General features: G+C 32.4%; 2 protein-coding genes across 2 annotated transcripts; one reads left to right on the plus strand and one right to left on the minus strand.

The window, feature by feature from the left end:
- Positions 1–10,435: 10,435 nt before the first annotated feature.
- On the minus strand, positions 10,436–11,011 carry LOC140005470 (uncharacterized). Its single transcript, XM_072046468.1, has one exon. It carries the CDS (start codon positions 11,009–11,011, stop codon positions 10,436–10,438), a length of 576 nt encoding a protein of 191 aa, XP_071902569.1.
- Positions 11,012–11,748: 737 nt separating this feature from the next.
- LOC113738432 (putative disease resistance RPP13-like protein 3) lies at positions 11,749–14,785 on the plus strand. The gene has a single exon (XM_072047679.1). It carries the CDS (start codon positions 11,981–11,983, stop codon positions 14,681–14,683), a length of 2,703 nt encoding a protein of 900 aa, XP_071903780.1. The 5' UTR covers positions 11,749–11,980; the 3' UTR covers positions 14,684–14,785.
- The last annotated feature ends 12,996 nt before the right edge of the window (positions 14,786–27,781 follow it).

Here is a 27,781-nt window from a genome sequence, read left to right on the forward strand (position 1 = left end):
TTTTGAACAAAACTGGCCCAAATGATTTTTCTGACGACCGTGTTGTTAGGAAATTGTAATAACTACAACTATAGAAAATGGTTTTGGCGTGAAAATTCACTTTCTTTAAGGAAATTTGCCCACACTATACTACTATCGGGTTTGCGGCAATTCCCTTCAGGAATAACAAAGTCAACCAGAATTTCCACACAGCAGTATACAGAAATTCTCCCAAGAATGGTTTTAGAGAATATCGTTTCGAAAGAAGTAGAATAATAGTAAACTAGAAGTAAAAGTGAGTTTTTTGATATCTGGACATCCCTATTTATAACATTTAGATACCCCAAAAGAAATGTCGTGTTTTTTGAAAATATATTTCTTCATAAATAGGCACCTTTTAAAACTAATGGATACTTAACGGTCATATAAGAGTTGTATCATTAGACACAACCCCTAAAAGAAAAACCGTTTATTTAAGAAGAAATATTAAAATGAAATTAATTAAAATTTATTTCCATTCTTAAGACCTAAGTACCCAAGTGCCAATCTTTTGACCATTAAATTTATATTCTAATTCAATAGTCAACATGACAAATGTATGTGCAATTTTGAAATTTCCCTCCAAAATTTCCCACCATCCAAATTTATTTGAATATGTGTGCACTTGATTATAAACCATTTCCATTCTTCACACACTTTCAATGTGGGACTCATCACTAATTATTTCCAACAATCCCCCACTTAGTTAGTGATGAATCAAAATCAAAACATTTTAAGATTTATGCATAAATAGGTGTCTTTCGATTTAAACCTATAATTAGTATAATTGCTTCAAAATCTTGTTGAAATTGATGGTAGTTATAAATTTTAAACCACAATTCCTATATAACAAGATCGGAAATAACTATACACATAAATATTACTTATTTCTCGTAAAACGTTCACCATGAGCTTTAGCACCATATTATGGTTTTGTGCTACTTCCTGATTCATGAACTCTTACGAAATCTTTAGTTCAAACTTTTGATAGAAGCGGCACCACCTCTTGAGCTCATATAGGTGAAGTCTACTTTAAAGTCTTTGATTACACTTCTTTGTTCTTCTACTGAACATATATACTTCATTAAGAATAATAATTATTATTCAACCTCCCATTCTCTTAAGTACTCATCTAGTTATCGGTGCTTGCTAACTGTCAAATAATAAATTGTTGTTACCTATTAAACCTTTAGAATTACTTAGCAATAAGAAATGTTAGGTTACTATCATTGCTGACAATTTGAGAATGGTCTTAGACCCATAGCACTGGTAGTGCTTTTTATCATATCTCTTGAGAGTCCTTTAGTTAAAGGATCAGCAAGATTATTTCCAGATTTTACATAGACTACTGTTATAATTCCATAAGAAATTAATTGTCTTACATCTTCATGTCTTAAAGCAATGTGTCTAGATTTACCATTATAAATCTTGCTAAATGCCCTAGACATAGTTGCTTCACTATCGCAGTGCAAAGAGATGGCTGACATCGGTTGTGGCCACAACTTTATATCTAGCAATAAATTTTTTAGCCATTCAGCCTCTTTACCAGCTGTTGCTAATGCAATAAATTCAGATTCCATAGTCGAATGAGTAATACACGTCTATTTCTTAGAAACCCACAAGATAGCTCCTCCGCCTATTTTAAAAATCCAACCAGACATTGATTTATTATCATTTATACTGGTTATCCAACTAGCATCACAGTAACCTTCAAGTATCGAAGGAAGCTTGTTGTAATATAATCCAAAAGACTTTGGCTTTTTAAGGTAACCTAGTTTTCATCCAATTGCTCTCCAATAGTTAATACTAGGATTATGAGTAAACCTAGAAAGCTTGCAAATATCAAGTCTAGTACAATGCATAGCATACATCAAACTACCAATTGCACTAGCATAGTCTAATTGACTAATAGATCTTCCCGAATTTTCAACTAACTTATTAGAAACATCAAATGGGGTATTAGCTTCTTTTATTCCCAAATAATTAAATTTGGATAGAATCTTGTCAATGTAATGAGATTGACATAGAGCATAACCCCACTATGTTTCTTAATTTTGATTCCTAAGATGGTATCAACTTCTCCCATATCTTTCATTTTAAGATGGTATCAACCATATATAATCATCTTAGTCCCCATGATTAATATATCATCCACATAGAAACATATTATTACACCATAGTCTTTGGTAAATTTAGAATAAATACATTTATCTACTTCATTGTGTTTAAAGCCATGTGATAAAATTACTTTGTCAAATTTCTCATGCCATTGTTTTGGAGTTTGCTTTAAACCATACAAGGATTTAAGTAATTTGCAAAATTTCTTTTCATTTTCAGGAAATACAAACCCTTCGTGTTGCTCCACATACCCTTCCTCGTCCAGATCTCCATTTAAGAATGCTATTTTAACATCCATTTGATGAATGTATAAATCATATATGGGTGCTAAAGTAAACAACACTCTTATAGAAGTAACTATTGCAACAGGAGCATACGTGTCAAAGTAATCAATTCCTTCCTTTTGTTTAAAATCTTTTGCTACAAGTCTTGTTTTGAAGGTTAGTAATGAACAATTAGTGTTACATTTTCTTTTAAATATCCACTTACATCCTATAGGTTTACAACCAGGAGGTAATTCACAAAACACCCATGTACCATTTGACACAAGAGAATCCATCTCATCATTAATTGCTTCTTTCCAAAAAACTGAGTCCCTTGAAGCTAATGCTTCTTTATAAGTTTTAGGATCCTCTATCAAATGTAAAAGGATAGGTATTTTATTGAATACACCACTCCTACTACCTTCAACTAAAAAGACTAAAGATTGTGAATAAATATAATTTGGATCCAAAATCTTCTCTTTTCGTGCTCTCTTACTCCTCCTAGCTTCACTAGGAGTTTCAACTATTTTCCTTTCATTAACATTTGTAGAAGTATTAGGATCCATAGTCGTGTTTTGTGGTATTATAGAATATGGTTTAGATGTTGAATCATTTAGAAAAATTGTTTTTAAAAACTCAACATCTCTAGACTCCACTATTGTATTTGAGTCTAAATCTAATAGTCTATATAGTTTAGAATTTTTAGCATATCCCACAAAAATACTCTTTAAGGCTCTTGGCCCTAATTTTGTTCTCTTAGGATCAGGAACCTTATAATAGGCTATACAACCCCATACCCTCAAATAATTTAAGTTAGGCTTTCTTCCTTTTCATAGTTCATATGGCGAAACCTTTGTCTTCTTTGACAGTACTCGATTATGTATATGACAAGCGGTTAATAAAATCTCTCCCTAAAGGTTAAATGGTAATCTAGCATGCATAAACATAGCATTTACTATATCAACCAATGTTCTGTTTGGCCTTTCAACTAAACCATTTTGTTGAGGGGTGTATGGCGCACTTGTTTGATGGATTAAACCATTGTCTTCACAAGAATCAAAAAATTCATTTGGAAAATATTCGTCTCCTTGATCACTTCATAGGATTTTAATTTTCCTTTCCAACTAATTTTCAACCAAAGTCTTAAACAATTTAAACATATCAAATGGTTGACCTTTTGTTCTTAGTAAATAAACATATGTAAATCTAGAATGATCATCTATAAAAGTTATCAAATATCGATTTCCACCCCTTGTTAAATGACCATTCAATTCACATATATCAGAATGTATAATTTCAAGCAATTGAGAAGTTCTTTCATTCTTTGGTAAAGGTTTCTTAGTCATCTTTGCTTGTAGACATGTTTTATATTTTCCAAAGTTGTCATTCGTGCAAGATATTAATCCATGTTTTGACATGAACTTGATTGATCTAAAATTAACATGTGACAAACGAGCATGACATAAACTAATAGAAGACTCAATCAAATAAGCATAAATAATTACTTTATTGATACTTAGTTTGAATATGCCATTACATGAAAATCCTTGGCCAACAAATACATTATTTTTGGATAGAATTACTTTTTTTGCCTCTATGACAGCCTTCAATCCCTTGTTGCATAGTACACTTGCCGAAATCAGATTCTTCCTTATGTCAGGAACATGATAAACATTGGTTAGAACCAACGTTTTGCCAGAGGTAAACTCCAATTCAACCATCCCCTTTCCGAGCACATCAGATGCGTTATGATTTCCCATTAACACAATTTCATTTGGGGCAGCAACTTGATAATCCTTGAATAGATTCCTGTATTGCATACATAAACAGAAGCATCCGAATCATTCCACCAATCATTAGATTGGCAATTTGTCAAGCTGCATTCAGTTACCATATTAATGGAAAGTCCACCAACCATAGCAACAATTTCAGCATTGTTGGGAAAAGAATCTTCAACAACATTTGCCTTCTTTTGTCCAGCATTTGCCTATGTCTTCAGTTTCTTGTAGAACTTGCATTCTTTTTTAAAATGCCCTTTCTTTCCACAGAAAAAACATGACTTGTCTTTCTTATTATTCACAGAATTTCCAAAAGACATATCTTCATGTTTTCTCTTATCGCTGGTCTTGTTTCCACCTTTCCTAGATTTTTTATTAACACTAGACTCAATATTATTCACCTTAGTTCCATATTCCAAAGCAAATTTATTATCACAAATACGAGTTTCCTCTTCAATTCGGATATGTTTTGTAAGATGGTCTATGGTGAAATTTTCTGGAGTGTGCAATAGTTTCTTTCTATAATCATTCCAAGTGGATGGTAATTTTGCATCACAACACCCACTTGAAATTGATCCAACACTTGGTTATGGCTTGTGGAAAATTGATCGTTGCCTGTTCATACTAGGACCAAGACTTTACTTTAGCATCAAAAGCTATGCACCTATAAAAATGTCTTGGTCATGGCTTGTGGAAAATTGATCATTTTTTGTTCATACCAAGGACCAAGACTTTACTGTGGTATCCAAAACCGTTGACCTATAAAAGTGTCTTGGTTATGGCTATAGGTGACAAACAAACCAATTTAACTAAATTTATCTATATTCGTTCATGAATAGATGGATATGAGTATCTTAAATTTTTGCATATGAATATAAATAAGTTACCCAATAACATCCATTTAATAAATGGATATTATTAGGTAACCCATTAAACTCAATTAACCCATTTAAAATTATTTTTCCCCAAACCTCCTCTCTTCTCATACCCTTTTTTTCTTCAGATTCTTCATTTTGTCATGATGTTAACTAGTTTTGTTTCATTATTACTATTATTTGTCAGTTTTATCTTATTATTTTATTTTATCTTAGTTTGTTATTGCTCATTTTTCAATATTTTCAATTTATGACAAGTTTTAGACTTTTTTGCTATCTTTTCAAAATGAAAAATTAAATTGACACACGAAAAAAATGTTAGGAGTTTAAAATTTTTGGATTAATTTTTTATGTTAAATTTTATAGTACTTAGTTCAAAATTTTATATTCTTATTGTTCAATTATTAAATAGTATATAATTTTGCGACATAGAATACGAATGAGAAAAAATTGACAATTAGGTTTATTGAGTATTATAAGTAAATATTTAAAATTAATGATGGGTGCAAAGGGTGGTATAAATTGATAATTTAGTTTGCAAAAATGCATTTAAATAAGATTACAAAAAGTTAAAATAAATGGATTATAAATGGGTAATTAGATTACCTAATTTATTTTTTGATTTTTTGATTTATACCTATCTAATTAAATGGATATAAATAGATTAACGTACTTGTACCTATTATTCATTTTAACTAATCCATACATGTCTAACTCACCCATTTTGACACTTCTAGCTATGGCACGTGGAAAATTAATCGTTGTCTATCCTTACCAAGGATCCATCTGAAATCTAGTATTGAGAGATATACTAGACGTGTTGTATTAATCATTGTCCAATGTGGAAGTGACACCTCAACAACTGATACTTGTGATGATTGATGAAAATAAGTGTTCTGCCAATGAAATTGTATCAAACAAAATTCAATTTTTTTTTGACAAAATTCAATTCTAGTTGTACCATAATTCGATTGTCCGAGGATTGGTTCCAAAGTTTTTTGTCCAAGTTGCATTCAATGCTTTCACCAGCAGCAACTGAAGCGTTTGGAAATAAGTTATAAAAAATTCAATGAATTGAAAAGGTTGTTGGAAATAATAAATGACATTACTTTAAACCTATAATACAAATTCTTCAAGAACACCAGGAAAGGATCCACCACAATGCGTATGGAAGAAAAGTAGAAAATCAACAAAGAAAACCTCTAATTGTAAACATCAAATAGCGCTAGGAAAGGATGCACCACAATGCATATGGAAGAAAAGTAGCAGAAAACCAACGAAGAAAACCTCCCAAAGTTGAAAAGAAGGTAAGTAATATTTATTAAATTTTGATAAAGACCATGTTTATGTCTTTTAAATAGTTAGATAAATCACTAATGTTAGAGGAAAATGTTGTCTCCAGGTCTTGCATTATATGGCGGGATATGCACCTTTTTGTTTGATTAATTTTTACGAACTACAAAAAAGTCACTTTTTATGCAACTAATTTTTTTGTTTAATTATTTTCACTAAGTTTTGGGTCATTATTTGACTATTTGTTCCATTAAGGACATGGATTTGACATCATAATAATAATTTAAAATATTAATATAAGAATGTGACAGACAATAAAAACTTTATAAGGACATAATTTTCATATATGTAAATTTGGAAGAAAGAATAGGAAGAAATTATAAGGGAGAAAGCATTGGAAGAAATTAACTAACCAAATTGCCAATGAGTTTGCGTCCAGATGAAATAGTAAACTGTTTTTGTCCACTTATGACTTTTATTGCAAGTACGGTAGTGGGAGAAAATTGTGGATAATTAACATAGAGGCCTTTTTTCAGACTTTTAAATCCTATTACTAATTCCGAAGCCGGGCTCAATTCAATGTTTTTTCCTGCTACTCCATTCTTTTTCTTTGGTAGGACTGAGTTTAAAGATTTAATTTAATTATATTATTTTTGAAAGGGAAAAAAAGGAATGACATGTATTATATTTTTGTATAATTAATTTAATTATGAATTTTGTGGAAGAAGCGAAGTTTAAAAGTGGCGTGTTTATATTATTGAATTCGTTTATCAAGTGAAGTTGAAGTACTAAGTCTTACTACACGGAAATGAAATCTAATAAAAGGGATGTGAATATTGAATACAAATTCTGGCAGGACATGAATGGTATATAATAATGTGAATCTTTTGTTCTGTAGAATAAAAATGGAAGATAGTTCTATGGTTTTGCAACTGGCAACATAAATAACTCAAGTCAAAAGTTCTGTGGTTTCCATTTTGACCCTCAAGATCAGCAAGCGAAGGTAGGCAGGGGAACGAATGATGGCAACAGTCTAATGCATGGACTTTGACTATAGGAATGGCGGCCCTAGCATTGGAAAGGAATAAACACCAAGCACAAAGCCTATAGGAGATTAATTGATGTTTCAAAATTTGGGATCCCACCGCACATTGGCATCTGGTGGGAAGTGAAAGTGTGGCAATTGTGAAATTTATTCCTAGTTTGAACTTAGAAGTAGAAAACAAGCCCATACATTTGCAAAAAATATTTCCCCTAGTCAATTGTACACGTTTCGATTCCGTCCATTTCATCAATTTGTGTCCCTTATATTACTTTTATTACAATCTACAAACATTAATACAATATCTTCTATATAATAATTTATTCAAATAACTATACAAACTATGTTAACTACATATTAATAAAATAATAGAATTTTGGCTTTATTTGCTATAACTAAAAAAAATTAAGTTTTGGACTAATCTAAGTTAATCATATACCATGATTTTGGACTGATATCGTGATACAATTAACATTTTACCAATGACTATAAATGACTTGTTTACCAATGACTATTCATTTATATTGTAAATGATTATTTTATTCTTATTTTAACAAATAAAATAATGACCACTTGTTATTATTTTTTTCGAGTTTAACTAGGCTCGAACTCGAGATAACTCGAGTTTTAAAATGAAAGCTTGTGGAGTTCGGGATCATGCTGAAAGTTAAGAAAATCGAGTCGATTCAACTCGTTTTGCAATCCTATAAATGATAACATTTTCATTAAATCTATATGTTTTTTGTAAATTTAATATTAATATATGTAATCAAAAAGTGATTGGAAAAAAAATTAAGTTTGGACTAATCTAAGTTAATCAGATACCATGATTTTGGATCAATATGGTCATACAATTAGCAAAACTAAATTTTTTTTATCTATTTACCCATGTTAAAGAAATAAATAATGTTTTCTCTAAAACCCACTCCTGCGAATACAAAATTTATGTGTTGGAATACTTTGGCCATGACAATTAAAATTTATTTTTTGGACTAATTTACCCCTATTATTGATAGAATTAAAAGTAGATCTGTCAAAAAGAAATTTTGGTCTATAAGTAAGTAATTTCATCTCATCCTATTCGTGACGAAACGCAAGGAACCTAGTTTTTTTGTTAAACTAAACATCTAACATAAAATCAACGAAACATTTGACAACAAGATTACTCATCCGAAGATAAGAAACCGCCTCTCATTTCATGAAGAGTTCGTTTGGTCCATTGGATCATATGATAATTTGGAGTTATTTACTTCTTTTACTATAATGACATTTTATCCTAACAAGTGCATCAAGTCTACTATTTCCCTATAACATAATCTAATTTGTGAACTAATTTTGCCATGACTATAAATGGCTATCAAGCCAAAGTTGATATTATTTTCTAAAACTTCCTAGATAACACAAAACATTCAAACTTGAACTTATAAATGAATATATTTTAACAAATTGATGTTATAAATGACTATTTTATTCTTCTTTTATAAATGACAATTCATTTATGTTGTAAATGACTATTTTATTCTCAGTTTAACAAATAAAATAATAACTATTTGTTATTATTTTTCTCGACTCAACTAGGCTCGAACTCTAGATCAATATTGAACTTGAGTTTTATAATGAAAACTCGTGGAGCTCGGGATCGTGTTGGAAGTCGAGAAAATTGAGACGATTCAACTTGTTTTGCAATCCTATAAATGATAACCTTTTCATTAAATCTATATGTTTTTTGTAAATTTAATATTAATATATGTAATAAAAAATGAATGAAAAAAATTAAGTTTTGGACTAATCTATGTTAATCATATACCATGGTTTTGGACCGATGTGGTCATACAACTAACAAAACTAAACTTTTTATGCATTTACCCATGTTAAAGAAATAAATAATATTATGTTTTCTCTGAAACCCGCTCGTTGGAATACTTTGGCCATGACAATTAAACTTTACTTTTTTGGACTAATTTACCCCTATTATTGATAGAATTAATAGTAGATCTGCCAAAAAGCAACTTTGGTCTATAAGTAAGTAAATACATCTCATCCTATTCCTGACAAAACACAAGGAATTTGGGTTTTTTGTTGTTAAACTAAGCATCTAATGTAAAACTAACCAAACGTTTGACAACAAGATTACTCATCCGAAGATAAGTAACCACCTCTCATTTCATAAATAGTTCGTTTGGTCCATTAGATCATATGATAATTTAGGGTTATTTACTTCTATTACTATAATGACATTTTATTCTAACAACTACATTGACTCTACTATTTCCCTATAATATAATCTAATTTGTAAACTAATTTGACCATGACTATAAATGACTATCAAGTTAAAGTTGATGTTATTTTCTAAAACTTCCTAGGTAACATAAAACATGGAAACTCGAAGTTATTAATGAATATATTTTAACAAATTGATGTTATAAATGACTATTTTATTCTTATTTTATAAATGCCTATTAATTTACCAATGACTTGTTATAAATGACTATTTTATTATTATTTTAATAAATAAAATAATAATCACTTATTATTATTTTTTCTCGAACTCAATTAAGCTCGAACTTGAAATTGATATTAAATTAGAGTTTTACAATGAAAGCTCGCGGAGAACTCAGGATCGTGTTGGAAGTTAGAGAAAATTGAGTTAATTCATCTCGTTATTCATTCTTGATAATGCCCACACGGAGTAAAACTAATATTTTTCATCTGGTGAAGTCTCTCTAATAATGTGTCAAGAAGAATCCCTCAATTCCATCTTAGACGCTTTTGATGCCCCTACGGTGCATCATATTATATTGAACAACTAGTACTCTTCTTTACTTTTCACCCGGCGGCCTATTGTTGAGTTTTTTGCTGTATTAATTGACAAGGTTTAATCTGACTTCTTCTTCTATATTTTATTAATTTCCACACCACTTGTACAATTTTGATAATAGACTATAGAGGTGTCCACCATACCAAAGACCTAGAATTTACCTTATTACTTTTTTTTTCCACAAACGTTAACCGTTATATATATATGATAAACCCTTGATAATACAAGAATTAATTACAAAAAGGGGCTACTACCCTCATTTGCTTCCTCACTAAATCCATCAGCCAAACTGGGAAGTCTTGTTCCCATTGAATATCATCCACTAGCTGTACAGCAAACTTAGCTAGAGCATGGCTGATTTCATTCTCTGTTCTAGGTATAAACACAAAACTACACCTTTCAAAATGTGTTGTCAAATCCTTCACATCTTCCAGAATAGTTGCAATGTTAACATCATACTCATTGCCTCTATGTATCTGGTCTAAAACTGATTTGCTATCGGAATGGATTTTAATTTTAGTCCATCCTACCTGCTTAGCCATCAGCATTGCATTTCTAATTGCCAAAGCTTCTTCTTTCATTGGTTCCCCCTTATATTGATTGACTATTGCCTTTGCTTTCATAATCATTCCGTTCCACTTTCTTGCAACAATTCCTTGTCCCGTCCTTATCATCCTTGCTGATATCGCAGCATCCGTGAACAGGCAAACGTCATCGTCCCTTGCTGTTTGTCTTCGTGGATCCAAAACCGTGGATCCATAAAGGTGTCTTGGTTGTGGAAAATTGATTGATTGTTGCCTGTTCATACCAAGGACCAAGACTTTACTGTAGCATCCAAAACCATGGGCACTTACTACCAGCCAATAAATTTCTGCCGACACACAAACACAGCAATCAAGGCCGTGATTTTGAGAAGAATGCAACCCAAAACCCGAAGCATGCCAAAACGGAAAATCGGTATCAATTCCGTCCAATTTGGACGTAATGGATCACAGCCAATAATTTCGTGGACCACACAAGTTGAAGGAGGGCGGTTTTGTTTTTCTTTTCTGCTTTTGGGAGTCTTCTTCCGGTCCAATTTTGCAATTGTTCTCTTTGGAAGCTTTTTTTGCACTTAAAAATTCAGGTAGTAAGGTGTTATTGAATTAAAAATTTAGACAACTTTAAATTTTAAAAACTAATTATACACACAAAAACAGCAAAATATCCACCGTTTGATGTTCACTTAGGCCGTCCGCTTTCTGTGCATCTAAAACGTTCAAATATCCACCTCAACCGCACCTTGAATCCATCACGAATTTACGATTCCACTTAAATGTTTCTTCAAACAAACAAAAAAAAACTCTTCTTTTCAAATCATTTGTAACTTTAGTTTTGAAAAAAAAAAAGGAAAATACTTGTAACTGTGAATTAGTACATGAGAAATTTAACTATTAAACACTAGTTAGTTCATTCTTCATCCTTCGTATGCTTTATTTGATTTCCTTTATTTAATTCTTCTTCGTATTTAATTATTCTTCATCCATTCCACCATCCCAAAACATCCCACCAGCAGCACCTTTTTTTTTTTTTTTTTATTAATATAATTAACTTTTTGGAGGGATCCCAGACGTCCTCCCTACTATGTGAATCGAACTACTATGTGAAACGAGCCTCTCTTCTGAGATCAGTTTAAAACAACAGAGATTAGAAGTTTTGCAGCTGCACATATGACATAACAGGCAATATCTTCTCCTCCTTTACTAGTTGTTGAAAGCAAAGCTCACTTTACCAGGATGGCTGACCCTGTTATCTCTCTTGTTATTGAGAGAACTAGCGATCTGCTGATTCAAAAAATTATTTTCCTGAAAGGCGTTCGACCACAAGTTGAGAGGCTGCAAAATGATCTGGTCCGGATGCGGTGTTTCCTGAAAGATGCTGATCAGAGGCAAGTTGAAGATGCGAGGATCCGCAACTGGGTTTCTGAAATCAGAGCTGCTGCCTACGATGCGGAGGATATCATTGAGATCTTTGCCAGCAAAGTTGAGTTCTTCACAAAGGACAAGGGACTCGTCACCAAATTGACGTATTATCCCTTGAAAATTGTGAACCTCTACAAGATAGGTAAAGAGATTGAGTCCTTACAGATGAGGGTCAATGACATAGATGATAGCCGTGAAAAATACGGTATAAAAAATCTTGGAGTGGGAACGAGTACACATGGAGAAGAGCTTCAACGGCTCCGACGGTCCTCTCCAATTAGTGAGGACAAGGATATTGTGGGCTTCGAGAAGATAACAAAATCCCTGGTGGCAGAACTTTTGAAAGAGGACAGAAACCGCCGTGTGGTTTCAATCATTGGCATGGGAGGTGCTGGTAAGACAACTCTAGCCAAAAAAGTTTATAACCATGCTGTCGTCAGGGAGAGATTCAACTGCCGTGCTTGGGTATGTGTCTCTTCAAGCTACGATCACAAAAAGATACTGAGATCAATCATAAAGCAATTAAATCCAAAGGATACAAAGGATGACATGCTATCTGAAATGTTGGAAAAGATGGAAGAGGAAGAGTTGGAAGAAAGGCTCTATCAAGATCTACAAGACAAATGTTATCTTGTGGTACTTGATGATGTGTGGAAGGAAGAAGCGTGGGATTGTCTATCCAGGAGGGCCTTTCCTGATGTTGGCACATCAAGTAGATTGCTGCTTACAAGTCGCGATCGGGATGTTGCCCAACACGCAGATGCTTATAGACACCCGTATGAGTTGAAAACTTTGGGGCTGGAAGACAGTTGGCAGTTGTTCCTCAGAAAGGCCTTAGGCCATGGGGATAATGCTGGGTGTCCTCCCGATTTGGAAGAAGTGGGCAGAGAGATTACCAGAAGATGTGGTGGTCTGCCGCTGGCCATCACGGTTGTAGGTGGCCTGCTGCTGGCAAAGAAAAAGTTGAAGAGTGAATGGGAGAAAATTCTCAACAATTTCAGCACATACCTATCAAGAAGCCAGAGTGGGGTATCAGCAATTCTGGAATTAAGTTATGCAGACCTTCCTCCCAATCTGAAATATTGCTTTTTGTATTTGGGTTTGTTCCCCGAAGACTCCGTGATTTCTGTGCGCAAGTTGATCCATATGTGGGTTGCAGAGGGAATAATGCAGAAAAGAGATGCAAAAAATTTGGAGGAAACTGCAGCATATGATGATGTGGAACAACTTTGTAGCAAAAATATGGTCCAGGTGGCGAAAATGACTGTTGATGAGAGGATTAAAAGCTGTAGAGTCCATGATTTATTGCGAGAGCTTGCAATCAGAAAGGCAGAGGATGAAAATTTTTTTCAGATCCATGACACCAGAGATGATAAAATATCAGCCAAATCCAGGTACCTTGCTATTCATATTCTCCCTGGAGATAAAAATTATTTTGGGTCTTCAACCCCTCCTCTCCGGTCTCTACTTTTTTTCAATGTCCACGATTACAGGAAAAACATTAGTCTTATCTTCAAAAGTTTCAGAAAGCTCAGGATACTAGACCTCGAGGATCTTAGGATGTACTCTAATTTGCCAAAAGAAATTGGTAAAGTTAGGCTTCTAAGGTACCTCAATTTAAGAGGCACACACATTAGAAGGCTCCCTCATTCCGTCGGTTGCTTGCGATACCTACAAACTCTTGACATACGGAACTTAGAGCAAGTGATAGTTTCTGATTTCATTTGGAAGCTTGAAAGTTTACGGCATCTATATGCGTCTCGTATGGAATGTGATGAGCCTCTTAAGATTGAAGGATTGAGAAATCTCCAGACTCTGTCAGGCATATGGTTTGATGACATTATGCACAATAACATGATAACTTTGACAAGTCTTCAGAAACTGGAGATTATAGTGGATGATAGGTCAGAGATAGACAAACTGTGCGTGCATTTATCTGAGGTTGGAAGCCTAAAGACGTTACATCTTTATTGTTATTTAAGAGACGAGTCACTCGCGCGGCCACAATCTCTAGCTGGATTTTCTAAGCTCCATCATGTAACACAGCTCAAGCTATCCGGGCTGCATTTGAGAATGCTGCCTCCTGATTTCCCTCCAAATCTCTCTCGCTTGTCTTTGAAATACACAGAACTCGAGGATGACCCAATGCCAGTACTGGAGAAGTTGGGACAACTGTCGTTCCTCAAACTGGAAGATGCATGGGGGGAACCACACCGTATGGTCATTTCTAGGCATGGGTTTCACCAATTGAAATTCCTTGTGCTCAATGACCTATATGCTTTGTATGAAATGAAGGTGGACAAAGGTGCACTGCCACAGCTCCGCTGCCTGAGAATCAAGGACTGCCGCAGATTAAACAAGTTGCCGGAAGAGCTGAAGCACATATCTACTCTCGATAGGCTTGAGCTTGTGGACATGCCAGAATATTTCATCAGCAGGCTTGATGCGGACATGGTATCCAGTGTCCCTAACCTCAGAATATTTGACTTGCCGAAGGAAGGAAGGCGGTATTTGTAATTCATGCGTAAAAAGCAAGCTATGTCGTGTAGTGATTAATAAAATTATTTCAAGTTTTTATCAAAATATATAAATAAAATGAACGTTTCCGATTCAACATAACTTTTGTTTCCCCCAATTCAACATACTTTGCTTTGCCGCTATTTCACTCTTTATTTTCGTCATATAATTCAGACAAGCTTTTTAAGTCCATTTTTTTTTAAATTTGAAATCTCACTTCAATGCTTGCTATTTTTAATTATCCCACTATTAAATAAAGAATGACTCTTTCGTTATTAATGATATTTTGGATAACTAACAGTGCCTACACCTACACCTCATAGGATTTGTCTCTCTATCAATTTACATCGCATATATCATATTCATACAAGTAGTATTTTAAAAAAAAAGGTTCATGTCTTGAATAGGCCTCAAATATCCTGATAGTTTGGTATTTGGCAATGAAATCGACCATATAACCAAAGGCCGATATGAAGGTACTCAAACACAATTAATCAAACACCTTAAAAACAAGGGATTTTTGTAATGGTATCCACTGAAAGTATCTATGTACACACATATACATATTTCATCCTTAAATTTAAATATCTTTTTCAAATTAATATTTCACTATTGCCAGAAAAGACTAACACGCGAGTAATTAGCCAAGCTCTAAAAACAATACAAAATACATTCATTTTAATATAGTCAAACTCCTAAAATAATAAATAAGGTTTATTTTTTGTAGACGAGCGAATGATAAATACAATAACAAAAAATCAGGCGCAAGACCGTGCATGCCTAGGTGGTCATTTATTGCAGCTGCATCTTGGTTAGAGCTGTTAAATTTCACGAGTAGCTCGAAAGCTCGTTAGAGCTCGGCTCGATAAGGCTCGAGCTTGACTCGTTAGTTGCGGTAAATGAGCCTAGCTCGAGCTAGAAATGTGCTCGTTTAGTTAACGGGCCGAGTAAGCTTGGCTCGTTTGATATTTGAGTAACTCGTTAGAACTCGTTAATAAAGGGCATATTTGTCATTTTAGAAGTCAAAAGTATAAAAATTGAAAATTATATATTTTTATTGAGATTAATTTGCACGAGCTCGAACTCGAGCTCGTACAACTTCAACTCGTTTGTGATAAACGCGTCAAGCTCGAGTCACATGTACATTTGACAAGTCGAGTTTGAACACATTTTAAAACTCATTTGCCTAACGAACTCGAGTCGAGCTCGGCTCGAATTAAGCTCGAGTCGAGCTCGACAGCCAAATACTCGACTCAACTCGACTCGATTAACAGTTCTAATCTTGGTGTAAACAAAACATGGCCAACAACCCTTACAAGCAAAAAAAGAATTATGAATTAATCATGAAGATACCATATAAACCACATTGTCTTTACAATTCCTATCTGACTTTGAAATTAAAACAGGTAACAACAACGTCCTTCTTTCTTGACGTAATGCACTCTATCTCTATGATCGCCCGAATAAAGTTTTAATACAATTCTTTTGCATTCTTTAGATCTTCTGCGCAGATAAGGATGTATCCAAGAAGGATTACCTTTGGCATGATGGCTGATAGAGGTCTTTCTGTGTCTGCAATTCTATATCGACACAAAAGAGTCAGTTATGTTATTCCAATGACTTTGATGAATTGTTTTCCTTTCAAACTCCATTTAATTGGTCGAATTTACAGGTATGATCCATTACATATGTTATTTTTTTGAATGCGTCTAAAACCAATTTGGTTCCTGATATTGTAGGAAAGATGTATCCAAGAATTTATTGTTGGACGTATTTGCGGGACCAAATTTAGCTTCTTTAGGTGCATTCAAGAATACATTACCGGATAAAAAATATATATTTTTTGTCTATTAGTGATCTAGGGTGAGGTATCGGTTGGTTGAGATTTCATGCACTTGTATACGTTACATAATTTGATGTACCTTTGTTGTGCATTTAAATTTTATTCAAGTACATCATTGTATTATACAAATAAACTTGGTTTCTACACGTACACCAAATTCTGAAAAAAATTACAATAACAATACATAACCACATTAAACCCATCCCAATTCCAAATTATACCCCGCCCTTATGCAACAATTAATACATATAGTTTTTCCTGTTCTTTAAGTTTTAATAACATAAAAAAAAATTTACAACTCATGCACCACATATACCATAGGAAAAAATATTCAAGCTATATAAGCATACAACAGAAGTACAATTTAACAGTAGAAATATCAATATATCATAATTGTGAGAGAGAATTAAGTCGCCAAGAAAAGGAAATAGAAACTTTTGGAAATTGAGATGAAAATGGAGAGTCGGTGAGAGAAAAAGCAAAAAGGAAAGGTATGCATAAAAAGAAAATTTAAAAAAAAGTTGTTTATAAAAAGGGAAAACAGAAAATGAAGGAAAATGAACTTATGTCCCTTCAAAAGTTAAAATTCTACATCTTTCTTCTTTTTGGGTAAAACCCAAACTAAAAAAAAAAAAACAAAAAGAAGCATTTTTCACCTTATGCTAATTCCAGTAAAGTAAGGAATGTTTGCCCATTTTTTTGTTTTGATCGACACAATAATATCTATTCTATATCTACTTCTATTCTATACTAAGGGAAAAGCCTTTACACTTGCTAGTGAATGGTTACAAGGAAAGTCTTGCTTGAAAGAATGATAATTTGTAAACTTTAAATCAAACAAACATGTGAATTTAACTTTTGGAATAATAGGACCCAAGTATATTTAATTAAAATAGAAAAATTATACTAAAAAAATCTTAGACTATACAATAGAAACATGTAAAAGGATTTTTCTATTCTTAATAAAAGTAACCTCTTAATGTTTTAAGGATACAATAGACACGTAGAGATAGGATTCGAATTTCTATTTCGAATTCCTCTCTACAATTATATGAACTTCTACCTTGTTTCGACAACAATAAGGGATGAATAAAAAACCGTTTAACTAGTTCTGTTTTTCATGATTAGGGCATCCTTAGTAGTAAGTCTTGGTGGAAATAAATAGCAGTTAGTCTCGAGAAACTAACTTAAATTGACTTATTGGGTGAATACAATACATCAAAAATCATGAATCATGATCCTTATGGTAATCATGGTTGATTTGTTCTTAATTTTTTTTTTTTGAGAAAATTCACAATTTCATTCATAAGATCTGCACAGTTGAACGATACACCAAATATATCATAGAGATAACAAATTTGAAGAATTTACATATATACAAGATCTGAGAATTCAAATAACAATATCATATTATGAATCTCCAACCTATTCAAATGATATCAATTCCTTTAAGCCCAAAGAATATATGTGCATGTATCATATTATAAATCTCCAATCTATTCATATGATATCAATTCCTTTAAGCCAAAGAATATATGTGCATGTCCTCGCCTGTTAGATTTGCTATTTAACTGCTTCAAACTCATTTGTTAAGATAGATCTTAAAAATTTCAAATTTGACAAACAGATTTAAAAAAGCTAAGATTTGACAAAAAAAATAAACTAAAAGAAAATTCTCACTAGAAACTCTAGGAGAAAAAAAAAACTCTCAATAAAAAAAGTCTAGGGGAGAAAAAATGTCTCACTAGGAAATCCTAAAAGAAAATGCTTAAAATTTTTATTTAGTTCTTACCTTATTTATCAACTTCATTAATTTATACCGTTCCAAATTCACCTCTTTAAGTTTATGAACTCCTACCTTATTTTCAAAAACAATAATGAATTTTAGAAAAGGCAAAAAGTGTGGCTTGTCTTAGTTTTTGTGATTAGGGAATCTTTTAGTACTTTATAAGTTAAGACATGACTTGGAACTGGCAGTCATTATTGTATTCGCTTGCCAATGTTTCACTCTTTATTTTCGTCACATAATTCAGACCAAATGACAACCTTTATAAGTCCTTTTTTTTAATTATTTGAAAATCTCACACTTCAATGCTTGCTTTTTTAATTTCCCACTATTAAACATGGAATGACTTTTTTGTCATTAATGATTTTTTGGGTAACTAACAGTGTCTACACCTGTAACTTATAGGATTGTCTCTCTATCAATTTACATTGCATATATCATATTAATACAAGTAGAAATAAATAAAAAAAAGTTCATGTCTTAGGTAGGCCTCAAAAATCCTGATAGTAAACTCTTGGCACTTGGAACTGTCTAACTCATTTAAAATATCTAGAGGTATTTGGTTGATTCTAACTTTTCCCATGCTGCCCAAACTGAAAAAGAGAACAAGGAAATAAAAGCCCCTATTCATGTACTGGGAGAGAAGAAAAGAATGAAGCTGGCAAACAAATCAAGGAATTCATCCCATACAAAAGTGTTGGTCCGTCTGAAATTGAGAGTTGATTGCTTCCTAAATACTACTTATTATACACATAAGATGTTAAAAAATTAAGCGTGCGAAAATCAAATAACAAGCTGTTCATTTAAGTTGTTTGGGATAAACATTGAAGGGGAAAAAATTACTGAGGGGAAAGTTTTTGAATATGGGCACAACTGTAGGCTATTTATTATGAAAGGCATTTATAATAATTCTTACATGTAATGTTTTTTTTATGTGTTTGTAGTAATTTCATTTTTTACAAAAATTAGTACAAATATCGTGTGTAATGGATAGTCCAAAGATTGTCTGCTATTTATAAGTTTGACACTCCCTTTTAATTCTTTCATGATTACTAGTTATTCGATTCTGTAACATGCATTGCCTTGAACGAAATGTATATACTTCTTGAGAAAAAAAAAAGGCACAATTTTGCATATAAAGAAAAAATTAATTAGTTTTTGTGAACTATTGGAGACTTGGAGTGAAAAGAACAGTTTTAAAAGAAGGGTTAATTATAGAAACTCATTTTGGAGTTTGGCTAAAGTTGCAGTTTACCGTCTCATGTTTATTTCTTCTAACTTTGCCTCCTATTTCAGTCCAACTAATCAAATTAACCATTAAAGTAGTCGAGTTAACGAAACCACCTTCTACATAGTTTACAAGGAAAGACCCCAAGGTTCTTGGGATGTTCAAATTAAAAGATATGATTTTTACTATAGAATAATTATTTTTTTAATCTTTTGGATAAAATAAATTGGAATACTGATTTTCGTTTTCTACTCAAAATCATCATGCATGTAATTAATTTAAGTGGGAAGACCCTGAATTTTGTGGAAAAAGAAGAAAATTATTTATTGTATGTTATTATGTTCATTGAATTGCCTAATTAAATCTTCTTTCTACCTACAATCACATGGCTCGATAAATTGTTGAGAAAATTGATTATAAGTATGCAAATATTGTAGTTTTAAAATATTCTTTACACGATCAAGTCTAGATTTATACCTCATTTTATAATTAGAAAAAAGCAAAAAGATTCCAAACTGAATATGGATGATATTTCATAAATCTAGCTAGACTCTCTTGTGTTACACTAACATTATTTTAATCATTATACCACAAATGCTTTCCTTCTTTCTTTCTTTGGTTTGCTAGTTGTTCCTAGGAAATGACTGATAATTTGCAACACAACCCCATTTAGTGGCCCTGAATCTCAATGGATAGCATAGCAGGGCAATCAAGTTGAAGAAAGAAAATTGTGCAAAAATGGAGAAAATGGTATCCCTCCTCGGCCCTTTGCTCCATGAATTTATAGCAGTAATTTTACCGTAATCAATTAAGGAAACAGGAACGTTAGCTGAAATTGTACTAAACATCAGTTATAAATAGTTTGAAGTAGATTGGTGTACTGAAATTTGGTCCTATCAGCTAGAGAGATTAAATAATAACTATAATGCTATAAGGGTGGTTCTAGGAAATATTTACTTATTCACATAGTAATGACATTAATGCATTATAAAAGGATACCATACCATTTTTTTTTTAAAGTAAGTCCATCACTACAACATTATTGCAAATGGTCCTATACTGGAGGAAAAGGAGGGCAATGAGCCTATCTAATTTATTGATAACCTCAAAGGAAGTTAAATAACCTTTTATCATAGTCCAAAAAGTACTAGAGAAGAAATGCTGTCAAAAGGGGTTCAAGCCCCAGACTTGTGCCTGGGGAGGGGCTCAGTTCCCTCCTCTGGTGGCCAACTGCACTAGTTCATTTGGTTTGTAAAGTGATGCCTGGGACTCGAGTATCATTGGGCTTCAGCGTGGTGAATTATTAAGAACAAGGAAAGGGTAATTGAGGAGTTAGAAAGTGACGCGAAGATAAGAGGCATCCATTTTCAACATCCCAACGAGGGGGCTTGTAGAATTAGAAATTAGTAATTTCTGAAAACAGATTTCAGAATTTGAAGTTTATTGAGCTCATTGACCTGCTTAATCTGGTACAAATAGGTATACAATTATGTATTAATCTTTTCTATATTAATAATGTAAATGCTAAGTACTTAAGTAGTGTATGCCATATCTGTCAATTCTGACATCTAAAATCAAATTCAAATTAATTATTATGCATCCAGATTCTAGACATACATCCCAAACACTTCGGGAAATGAAAAATTACAAAAATAAAAAAAATAAACTTTTACTTCCAATGGTACAAATAATTAGATTAGTTCAAACTGTAATGCCCAAAATTCTCCTAATGCATTGATGGTTATACACCTAAAAACCTATAACTCAAGATGTCTGGGACGAATAATAAAAGTATTAAGCTTCACACAAGTGCTCCCACAACTTAGAGATATACTTGAATTCATGCTGCACTCATCAAGGGGCAAATAGCAAGCTGCCAGGGATTAACAAACGAAAGCAAAAAAAGAATAAAGAAAAAAAAGACGACATAAAGGTCTGCTAACCAAACAAAATAAAAAGCTAATGTATGAACATCTATTCTCCCCTGCTTTAAGATATAATATATCTTATCTTTGAACCATCATCAAATATAGCTTGTTTAAAGTCCAAATGCAAATCATGTTACTGGTCTAACAATTATAACATTGGATAATTAGCCAAGCACAACTATTATTCACAAAATGTTAACAAAACTTGATATTGATGAAAAGTTTTAGCAAAATGCACTAAAAAAGCACTCCAAAAAAAAAAAAAACTGATTCAGAATTGGGGTTCTACATGTACAAGAGAGATTCATGAACAAACAGGAGATACTACTACAATAAATTAAAATATTAAAAAATTAAAGTTAATATTTAATAGTGATGCTTACTGGTTGCAATTGCTTGACCATGTGATGTAGCACTTCTGGTATTTTGCATTCTCTTCACTTCTACTTCAACGGCTCTCCTTCAATTACAATTTTTTTCCTGAAAAAAAAATTAGGGTTTACTATATTGTTACTCATTCACGAAAATTTAACTAATTCTAGTTAAACTACATGGCAACTGAAAGTACAGAGAAGAATTTCGGGGTTCTACCTGTGAATGCCGCAATTCAATGAAGATGAAAGGAAGAGGAGAGGGCGGACCAGCGAAGCAACGGCTCTCCTTCAATTACAATATTACTTTTTTACCATTTAAGAATTTTACCAAGCATACAAGACATCGTGTGATTTGTCTAAATTATAAACCTTTATTGGTCATTTCATAATTATAATTAATATATTATATAAATAAAAATAAATACTCGAGCTACTTAGTATTTATAGGTTCTAAAATTTCCTAAAATAAATATAATCGTAAACCAAAACTTATTTGGAAATTGACTTGAGATTTCCTAATCTAATATGGAAACTAAACAAATAAGATACCAAAAGGAATTAGGAAACTAAATACTAAAATAACTTGGTTTAATTTCCTTCATTGCCTCCCTTAAACCAAGCTCTTGATGTTGTTATCTCCAATGCCATCCCTAGCTTGAATCTCCATGAAAAATTCAATTGCTGTATAGATGATATAGAATTCCAACTTGTAATTGATTCTAATTTCATCTTTACATGCTATGGTGGACGAAACTTGTGCTTCTCAAACAATTTCTTCTCTTGATTGCTCTTGTAAAAAAATTCAAATATATCCACCAATTCTTTATTAGATACTCCACAATTCAATTCATCCATATCACCAATAAAGTCTCCAAAGATCAGAAAATCATAATTTTTACCAATAAGGTTTTCAACATCACCATATTTTTCCTTTAGTTTTTCAGCACTGACAACTGCATCAACTTTTGCAGTATCACAATCTTCAATTAATTTGTCCACCTCACAATTGATTTCAACCAATTTCATCACTTGATTTTTCTCTTCAAAAGATTCATCAACCTCAATAAAGGTCAACAATTTCTCTATCATCATGATCTTCAATCACATCTTCAATTTGATCAATGATTTCACTTTCTTTCTCAACCACTTGTGAAATTTCTTCTTCAATCACAATTTCTTCATTTTCATGTGTATCCACAATTGTTACAATTTCTTCTTTCTTTGCCTCATCAAAAACTTCTTTTTCTTCTTCTTCTTCACCATGACCATAGGAATTTGTTAAAAATTTCCAAGCCTCCTTCGTTGTCTTAACATGTATGAATTTTTTGGCTACATGTAACTAGACTTGGGTATGGAGATAGTATAATGCCTTATAGCTTAAAGTGTCTATTCCTCTCTAATTGTTCAACTATATCCCTTGATAATTCTGTGCCTTCTATAGGTTCCATGAACCCCTTTTGGATAATATTCAAAACTCTAATATTTTTGAAAAAGTCCTTCATCATCGACCTCCAAATCTCAAAATCGTTTTTACCATCAAAGATAAATACACCACAACGTGGTAAATAATGCGGATCCATATTTTAATTTCACAAACAAGCCCCAAGCCCCAATTTTAAGAACAAGCCCCAGGATCAAAGTGTAGGGCTCTGATACCACTTTGTAGAAATATGACCCACAGGATAAAACAAAGCAAGACAAATCTCACAGTCAAAGAAATAAGTATGACAGCGGAAACAAAACCAAAGAAAAAAAGGCAACGACATGAGACAAAAACAAGCAAAGCTTAGGAGGCACCAATCAGATCTTATTCTTCTCAATTCATGGTGCAACGGACAAGGCTACTAGTAGTGGTATATATAGACCACTTAGTCTCCTAAAACTTAGCTTCCGAATCACAAAGGGAATCTTTTATACATTTGGATACTGACTTGGAAACCAAGACAAACAATATAGAAGTTAACAACTAATAATAATCTTGATTTAACTACTACATAGTCAAGGTCCTTTGTGGCTTCAAGGACCGTCTTCTTGGTGTGAAATTTGGCAGTTAGAGATCTCATAACTTTTTCAACAACTCTAACATCTTCCAAATTCTCACCATTGGACTCCATATCATTGACAATTTCTTTAATTGTACCAATAAAATCTTTAACTGACTCCATGGATTTTATCTGGACCAACTCAAATTGTCTCCTAAGTTCCCGCAATCTGATTTTTCTCACGTTAGCAGCACCTCGATTTGAGTTCACTAAAATTGTCCAAGCCTCTTTTGCCGAACTAAGTAGCACAAAACAATGCTCGAAGTCGACTTGTTTTATTTACCTAGTACCTCTAACTCGACCCGAGTTCGAACCACCAGCCCTATACGTACGTGTGTCTATAGGTGGCAAACAAACTAATTTAGTTAAATTTACCCATACTCGCCTATTAATAGATGGATATGGGTATCTTAAATTTTTGCATATGGGTATAAATGGGTTACCAATAATACCCATTAAATGGGTATTATTGGGTAACTCACCAAACCCAATTAATTCATTTAGAATTATCTTCCCCCAAGTCTCCTCTCTTTCCCCATCCATTTTTTTTCAGATTCTTCATTTTATCATGATATTAACTACTTTTGTTTCATTATTATTATTATTATTATTATTATTTGTTGGTTTTATCTTATCATTTTATTTTCTCTTAGTTTGTTAACTTACTCATTTTTCAGCATTACCAATTTATGACAAGTTTTATCTTATTTTCCTATCTTTCCAAAATGAAATTTTAAATTTACACATGAAAAAAATGCTAGGGGTTCAAAATTTTTGAATTAAATTTTTATGTTAACTTTTATAGTACTTAGTTCAAATTTTATTATGTAATTTTACGACATAGATTACGGATGAAAAAAATTGGTAATTAGATTTATTGAACATTATAAATAAATATTTAAAACAATGATGGGTGCAAAGGGTGGTATAAATTGATAACTTAGCTTGCAAAAATGAATTTAAATAAATGAGTCTACAAAAAGTTAAAATAAATGGGTTATAAATGAGTAATTGGATTACCCAATTTATTTTTTGACTTATCTATTTATACCCATCTAATTAAAATGGATATAAATGGGTTGACTCACTTATACCCATTACCCATTTTAACCAATTCAAACCGGCCCAAGTCACCCATTTTGATACCTCTATGTGTGTCCAAGCACTACTGATATGTTGAGAAAGCCCTGAGTTCAAGAAATAAAAGCTTTGTCTCCTCTGTCTTTGTAATTTTGATCTTTTCTATTGATTGTGTATACGTGTGTCCAAGCACTACTGTTATATTGAGAAAGCCGTGTGTTAAAGAATAAAAGTTTTGTCTCCTCTGTCTTTGTAATTTTGATCTTTTCCGTTGCCAAGGTTATTGATTGTTATATTGTTTTGTTTGTTTATTTTCTATGGGTTAATTTTGTACGTGCATGGGCTGAATTTATTACTAATGAAAAAGAGCTTCACCAGTAATTGATTGGTTCAACTTAGAGGTGTCAAAATGGATGATTCAATGGGTCATAATTCGGTCATAGGTATAATTAAATTAACTCATTTATATCCATTTAAATAAATGGGTATACTCATTTATACCCATTTAATAAATGGATATGGATATACTCAATTACCCATTTATGAGTCATTTAAAATTCTACTTATTTTTTTTCTTTTTGTATTGTTTTTGACAAGAAATAATGGTATTTTATTATTATTAGATTGGTAAGAAATTAATCAAATTTATTTTATTAATACTCACTAAAAGTTGAGTTTAAATGTATAATTATTTTTGAATAAGTATAAATGAGTGAGTCGAGTCAACCCACTATCAACCAATTAAATGAGTTTAATTAGATACAATTTAGATCCATTCAAAATTAATGGACACGTTTAAATGGATTATTGGTGGACAGGCTTGGACAGATAAACATAATTAGGTTATAATTGACATTTAGTTCAATGGTTGTCGTGAACCAATAAAGCATCCCTCAAAAAAAAAAAAAAAGACACTATAAAGCAAGGCTCATGGTGAAACATGAAATACCCTACATCTCAAGCTACATTTGGAATATCCTACAACATTTCAGCTTCAGTCTGAAGTTGAAAGTTTTTTCTTTGCACTTTTTCATTCATTAGGTTGTGTATAATCACGTCATCATGAGGTGCTTCCCTCACAAAATAGTGGTTCCGGGACTAAGGCAACCATTCTGGCTTCGCAACGCCATCTCTTCTCGTTGCCTGGCCGCTGGACTGGTGGAAGCCACATCTCACGTGGAGCCATCGGAGCATGCAGACCAACGCCGTTTCATTAGTGGAATCGTTCATTGAAAGAATATCAACTTCTAATGACAAGGCAGAATCACGGCATTGCTTCCTCTAAAGGTGAGAATTGGAATTTGTAATTCAATAAATTTTTAACGTAAAGGCGCAATTGTGTCCAATCTTTGATTACATGAAATCAATAATTCTAAACATAAAGGAGGGTCCCTCACTGATAGTATAATGGGTTCATTGTGATTGACAAAGTCATTAGTTGGTCTTTTTTCAATCTGAAACACAATCATGTGAATGTGACGCTCAAATATTCAAAATTCTTATTTTGCAAACTATCCTCTTATGAGTTCTAGGTAGTTACATCCCTTTGTCCTTCTGCATTTTATTTGGTGAATGACTCAAATAGTCCTTTAACTTTTGCTAGTGCTTCTATTTGGTTCCTTGACTTATAGACTGTCCATTAAATTCTTAAACTTCTGATTTGGTTTTGATTGGTCCCTAAGGTAGAATCCCGACAATACAAATTTTATTTTTCCCCACTAGAATATATTTTAATGTTAATTTGGCATCTTCCAAGTTTATAAAGTAGTAAAAAAGATTCCCACTTTCGTACTCTGGGTCAATATTGAGCTTTTGACTAGTTTAATTTTTTTTAAAAAAAATGATAAAATAACTCTTCTAACAAATTTTATTTAAGGATATTGTATTTTAGCATATTGTTATGCATATTATCTTTTCATTATGGGATAATTCAAATTTTAATGACAAATTAGTGAAAAGGATTAAACTATGTAGTAGCTATTTTAACCCACCAATACCAAAAACTCCAATACTTCTTAATCAGTTGGACCTCCAATACTTTTAATTCTTTACCTATTATTGGTATCTTTTTAGCTCCTTGACTCTTTAGAAACGTATATTCATATGCCTTCTATCGATTTGAGCCATAAACCTAATGGAATATATTTCGAAAAGACATTATTTTAATCTTTTAATCATCCAACTATGTATCTCTACAATTATTTGCCGCCAATGAACGGTTGCCCATGGGGTGGGCACGGGTCGGGTATCCGTCCCTAACAAGATTTGGCTGACCCGACCCTAAAATATCATGTCAACCATTTTGCGACCCTAACCCGTTGGTACCCGCCCCTAAAAAAAATTATTTTTCAATAAAAAAATATTTTTCACTTAATATCAACATGTTTTCCAATTAAAAAAAGTATGCTTTCCAATTAACATTGGTAGAGATATTATAATCAAAATCCATACATCACCATTCTCACATATTTCATCCAATAATCAAACCGATTTCATAAATTTAGTACATATTAGAATTATAATATCTAATAGATAAAACGAAATTTTATGATAATTTTGAATACATCACCATTCTCACGCATTTCATCCTTCTACAATATAACAAACACAAGGATAATAAGTATATGACAGCTTTTTCAACTTCCTTAAGGATGTTATGGTACAAGATTGCATCCAAAATGAGTCGATTGTGGAATCAAGTCCGGAAAAGAATTAAACAGAGCTAATAATTTTTGAAGAAAGTATAACCAAAATAATCTTGAAAAATTTTCCCCAACTTTCTTACATCGTTGGAATAGACCTTGTTGCATTAAAGGT

This window comes from Coffea arabica, chromosome 4e, assembly GCF_036785885.1.
Source record: "Coffea arabica cultivar ET-39 chromosome 4e, Coffea Arabica ET-39 HiFi, whole genome shotgun sequence".
NCBI classification, from domain to species: domain Eukaryota; kingdom Viridiplantae; phylum Streptophyta; class Magnoliopsida; order Gentianales; family Rubiaceae; genus Coffea; species Coffea arabica.